This window comes from Urocitellus parryii, chromosome 9 (assembly GCF_045843805.1).
Source record: "Urocitellus parryii isolate mUroPar1 chromosome 9, mUroPar1.hap1, whole genome shotgun sequence".
NCBI lineage: Eukaryota > Metazoa > Chordata > Mammalia > Rodentia > Sciuridae > Urocitellus > Urocitellus parryii.
Window position 1 is genome coordinate 15423741 of NC_135539.1, and position 6034 is coordinate 15429774.

General features: G+C 40.1%; 1 protein-coding gene across 4 annotated transcripts in view; it reads left to right on the forward strand.

Moving 5' to 3' along the window:
• Positions 1-2205, forward strand: part of Mettl9 (methyltransferase 9, His-X-His N1(pi)-histidine) — a 38679-nt gene extending 36474 nt beyond the window's left edge. Inside the window, exon 2 of one of the 4 annotated variants that reach the window (XM_077802395.1) lies at positions 1506-1668. In XM_077802395.1, the coding sequence (XP_077658521.1) occupies positions 1506-1571 (66 nt within the window). In that variant the 3' untranslated portion in view covers positions 1572-1668. Of the gene's footprint in view, positions 1-1502 lie in introns of all 4 variants that reach the window. The other 3 variants (XM_077802394.1, XM_026392156.2, XM_026392155.2) reach the window with 3 other exon arrangements.
• Positions 2206-6034: the final 3829 nt, after the last annotated feature.

Here is a 6034-nt window from a genome sequence, read left to right on the forward strand (position 1 = left end):
TGCTGGCTGTAGGGAAGGAGTAGAAAGACGTGTCTTCTTGTGGGACCAAGAGAATTAGTAAGAAATACACCCTCTGTCATTAACTGGTTGTGCCCAGCTCTGAATTTAAAGACCTCTTTTGAATGTGTTGTGAGTAGATGCGTAGGCCCCTGTGCTCTGGGTCCTTGTCACCCCTGGTCCTCTTATATCATGAGGCAGGTTAGCTGCAGGAACTGACTCAGGCTGACTTAGGAAAAAGGAAACTTATTGGCATGGTTGGGGTGGCCTGCAGAGTCCCTGGGAAGTCTGGAGAATCATGCATGGGGTCTATGGCTGGGAAGAATATGCCAAGTCACCCTGTAAAGCTGGTCTATGAGTGTATCGCCGCAGCGACTGTCCTGGTACCACACAGCTGCTGTCCAGCCATGTGATTTCCCTGCCACTGCACTGACCTCCAGAGAAGGTCATCAGGTGTCCATCATGTGTCCCAGGTCTTGAGTGAGTGTGTCTGAGCCTGGGTCATGTGCTACCACCTGTGCTGTGGGGAGGTGGGGAGAGCCCATGCTTAGACTTGGCCTCCCGCAGGGAAGCCCCCGACCCAGGAAGAGGATGCAGGGCTGGGGCACTGAAGATCCCTACCACGCTTTTCACTCTGGTGTTCTCTCTCTTGCCACTGCTGATGACATATTTTCTCATGAACAGAAAGTTATTTTCAGTCTGAATTTAGTAACACATTTAAGAATATATGTATTTTTTTTACATTACCAATGCACCTAAAAGAACCCCTAAATTTAATTATACTTTCATCTTTGCATGTGTATCTGTAGTTAACGCTTGGTTTGTCTGTGAACCTGAAACATTGCTTGCTTTCCCCACTTTCCAGGCGTCTCATAGGTTTGGAAATGGCCGACGGTTGCCATTCCAAGAAATACCAAGCAACTCCCTACTTTCTAGTGTCCTTTCTCTCTCTGGACTAGAGATTAATTCTTTATAAAATTGTTCTGAAAAGTTAGGGAATTCGAAAACTTGAAAAACACACAGATGGTCTGTTTTTATAAAAACCCATCATGAGCCTGTTTTATTTCAGCCTGATAAATCTCTTTAGGTAATAGTTGAGTAAGTTTACTACGTCAGCTATATGTTCTTGCAGTTGTCTAAAACCCTCTTTGAAATAATATATGACTTTCTGATTCATTATTCTAGTATTCAATGACCAGTTTTCCAAACCCATTTACCATTAAAACCTCCAGTGAATCCGAAGGAGGTGTCCTCTGAAGCTCTGTCAGGGAAGATGGAAATGTGGACTTGGGTGCAGACAAACCTGGGGTTACATATCTGCTCTGCTGTCCATTAGCCCTGCACCTCTGGGCAAGTTCTTTAGCTTTCCAGTCCGCCCACCCTTCTCAGGGGGTGCTGGGAGTATGAAGGAGCTGACTCATCCACACGTCCCATGCTTGGAACATACCAGGTCCTAGGAAACTCATTTGTTCAAGAATTTAACTTAATGTTTTTATTTGTTTTAGTAGGTGGCAAGTGGGAGAAACCATCAGAAATTTTGGAAATCAAGGGACAGAATTGGGAAGAACAAGTGAATAGCCTGCCTGAGGTGTTCAGAAAAGCTGGTTTTGTTATCGAAGCTTTCACCAGACTGCCATACCTGTGCGAAGGTGACATGTATAATGACTACTATGTTCTGGATGACGCTGTCTTTGTTCTCAGACCAGTATAGACTCATGGAGGCCAGAGTCTGCTGAGTCTGCCCCAGGATCTACCCTCCAGAAGAGGGTTCACAGTTATGTGATGGGAGGACCTTTGGGGACGGCCATTCTAAATATCATGTAGGAATTTAAAAAGCCAAAATACTAATTATTTCTTTGTAGTGTGTAAAAGGAATGTTTTTAAAAAACAAAAACCCAACTCTGGATTTTTATCAACTCTTTACTCAGTTAGAGCTGTTCTTCAATGCAGGTCACACTCCAGTTATGATGGAAGATATTTTTTATACTTAATTGCAGTTGGGACTCATTCCCAGACAAAGCAATAGTCATGACTTCATGGAGCCAATAAACGGATTGTTTTTAATAAAATGAAGACTGGCAATAAAGCTGTCCATTGAATTCCAAATATTGGTTGTAAGGTATAGCCACTGATATTCTTTCATGTTTAGAAACTCTGTTATTCAAGAAAATCTTTTTAATCATGCTAATAAACTTTTTTTGGAGATGACTTTGGCATCATGTTTGAGTTACTACAAGGCTTCCCTAGTGTTTTTTTTTTTTTTTTAAACTACATTGGCATCAGGAGTCCCCAAATAGTAGCATTATGTGAAAGATGCTGACAACCTGGGTATGTGGTGAAGGAAGGCTTCAGACTGGGACCGGGGGAGGATGCAGGTCTCAGTGAACACCAGGCTGTCTAGGTACCCCCAAAGACTCACCCTAGTCAGTGCTGCTTTGAAAAAATACAGAATCCTTGGTTCTGACCTTGGGCTAGCTTATACCCCACGTGTATAACTTGGTTTTCTGGGTCATCTTAGGTTCTCAGAGTTGAAACTTTCTATTGTATTTACTAACAATGCAACCTAAAAATGTTTTAATTCAACTACTTACTTAATACTTGTATACCTCCTCCCCTAAGCTTTGTTCTTTCTAGAATCCTTAACTGAGTTTATTATTTGCCAAGGGTATGGTTTGCTGAATACCATGTCAGACATGCATTCTAGAATCCATGAATGCCTCCGACCATAAACCTAGAAATATTGTAATAGAGGAACTCATTAGCAAGATCAATAACCATTGTGGATATTCCAAAGATCACAGCACTAAACACAGATCCTAAAATCTCAGTAATAACAGAGATGCCATTTGAGATTGTGGATATTAACAATATGTTATTCTCACAACGTTACTTCATTTTTCATCCAGGTGTTTCATTAAGTATTCTCATATACGTACTCATAGAAGTCATCAAATCAACACATTAACTGCAACACCTGGTATAAAGGAGATTTAAAGCCTTGAGATGAATTACTTTATTGTTCATTAGGAGCAGCATTCCCACATTCTCCCACCAATATCTTCCACTATTATTGTGCATTCATAATATGAATTGGGTTACGTGATTTATGCAAAATTGTTATTGGTGTGTTCTAATGATTTCTTCCAGGAATTAGAAAAAGTGAAGTACAGATATTTTGCAACCTAGATTGTGAAAATAGAGGAAATGAGTAAACCCAATGTAGTTCTTATACATTGGAGATTTGCTTCTTTCTTAAACTGTTATAATCAGGGGTTGCTGTTTTAAGATAGTACTTTGAGAATTAATTTGATGGCCTATTAAAAGAAAACACAACTCATTCTTTACCCAGGAAAGCAGAGGAATTACATACATTTATGCATTTTAAAAATAAAAATCGTTTCTCAAAATCTTAGCTTCTCTGAGGACCAAGTTGTTAAAAGGTGCCATTCTGCCCTGAAAGTTGAAACCTGAATGCACTCACATTTCTGTCTGGTCTTAAAAGTCCTGGTGGTGCGTCACAATTCCACTAGATGGCAGTGTTGCTTAGGAGTGTTAATCACTTTTTCTTCCCTAAGTGGACTCTCTTCCCCTGCAAAGTATAATAAAGCTGCCTTGTCTGCACCATTTCTTGTGTAAAGTTCTTGATATCAAGTTAAAGTTGTGGTAGAAAAATGAAGAAGAGGTAGCCACTTGACCCTACAGGGCAAGGGAAAGGGATGCCGGCTGCACCTGCGAGTCCTGGCTCCATCCTCCTGTATTCTAAACCCCTAGAGTGTTCAGACTGCTGACTTCAGAGAAGGGAAGAAAAGAAGTCACAATGCCCTTAGTCATTTCTCCCGTGAGTGGAGTGGTTAAATTTCTGTAATTTCTCTCTTCCTGTTGGATGAGTTTTTATATAGTTGATGTGTGTAACAGAAAGTGGGCTCTGTTGGGCCACAAAGTAAAACTTGGGTGTTTCCAGATGTCTTTGTTTTTACTTCGTTCTGAGTACAGTAGTACCAGCTTTGTAATGAAGCAAGATATTTACATCAGTGCCTCCCGTCATTTGGTTAGTGATAAAGGTGGTCCACGGTCGTTCCTCTAACAATAGAGGCATTTTCATCATGCGTATGTGGTGGCTAATATGATCTGCAGCATTTGTTCAGATGCCTAAGTACCCCCAGATTATGTTCTATCCCGTGGATGTGTTAGAGAACTGAATCAGTAGTCTGGGAGTTCACAGAGCACAAAATGCGGTCATAGTTAACTAGAACAACTAGGATGCTCACAAATTGAACAACCCACTTACCAGAGATATAAGTTTACACCATATCCACACCTAAGAAATATTTGTGATCTACATGAAGAAAAATACACCCAGAAACTAAAAAGAGTAGAATTCAGTCTGTTTGCAGCTAATGGATACTAAGATAACAGCCAAGCAGCAGTGAACAAAGGTAAAGAAGAATCTTATGTGCAGTTGTAATGGACTCCACCAGATCTTTAACCTTGCCATGCCAAACCTTGCTGTACCCAGTTAATTTCTTTACTCCTGTGCTTTTTCTGAAAGTTCTTTGTCAAGCAGGTATGATCTTAAACTGCTGTGTCTTCAAGGAGGTTTGTGTAAAGGATGGAAAAAACTTTGAAGTATAGATTACTGATAACTTTACAATCACACCATCAGATTGGAATTTGGAATACCCACAAGCCCTCCACAACCACCCAGCACGCTGGCTCGTTCTGCGAGACCCTACTTCAGCCCATGAGACCAGCAATTCCACCCGTGAAACTGGGACACTCGCACCTTGTCCCCCAAGGTAAAGAAAGGCCTTATGGAAGGTGAGCAAAGCCCTGACAAGGACAGGTGGAACAGTTAGTGGCTCTCAGGCAGTTGGTGGCCTTCTGCCAAAAAGAAAATAAAGGTAGAGGAACATACCATAATTGACCACTTGGAAATGCCCAGCACCCTTTGGGAAGATGTACTGGTCCTATGTAAAAGGCCAATGCATAGCATATGAAAAAGGTGCTGCTCTCAACTTGCCCCCCAACCTTCTAAAATTTTTGCTACATCTGGACATTCTAAATTTAAAGAATGGATGATAGAGTTAGAAATGATGTATTGTAAATGCCTATTAAAAAATCAGAAGTTTCTTCTGGAAGTGACTTTGAAATTGATCTGGACCATTTGTCCATGTTTGTTCAGTGGGTTAGAAGACATGGAGAGGACTTTGTGACAAGAGGGAGCTCCTGTGCCAGATGGGTTTTATGTATAAGACATTCTCCTATTATAACCATTGTTTTGTGTATACATTTTATTCTTCATTACTGTATATAGTTATAAATGCATTTTTTAAAAATATCTAGACTTTCTAGATGTTCTAAAGTGCCTGGAATATGTTAAAAGTAGAAGTGGTAAAATAGAACACATTTTGTAAATTTCTTTTTGTTAAAATTCTTATGAATTATTTTTTTTGGTCGGGAGGGGGCAATAGCCAACATCCTGCTGAACCCCCAGTTGTGTGCTGGTCCTCAGGAGTACCCTGCCAGCGTGCTTACGATGAGACGAGACTTGTTCCTTATGATGTCTATGGGTTTATTTTACTTTGCTGTGTGCATAGTGTATACAAAGGGCAAACGAGTCTCAATCTACATCTAGTCATTTTAGGTGTTAAAGAGATTTCCAGTGTATGAAAAAAGTGGAATTAGTCAACAAATTTTTTTGTGTGTGTGTTAAAATTCCTAGGAAAGATTGTCTTCTGAAAAATTGAGCATTGTAGCCCACTGGGTCAGTGAAGGAAGGCCAGATGCTCATATTTTAAAGACATTTTCAAATTAGAACTATTGTTACATGTGTGCAGTTTGTTCAAAACTGTTGTGTACATAGTGGACATAGTGAGTCCTTACTTGAAACATCTAGTCTGTCTAGATGTTTAGAAGTGTCTAAGGTATGTTAACTATAGAGATAGTAAAATATCACTTTGTAAATATCTTTTTGTTAAAATTCACATGAAATATTGTCTTTTGGGAATGGAACTGGTAAACCACCTTGGCAAGTAGT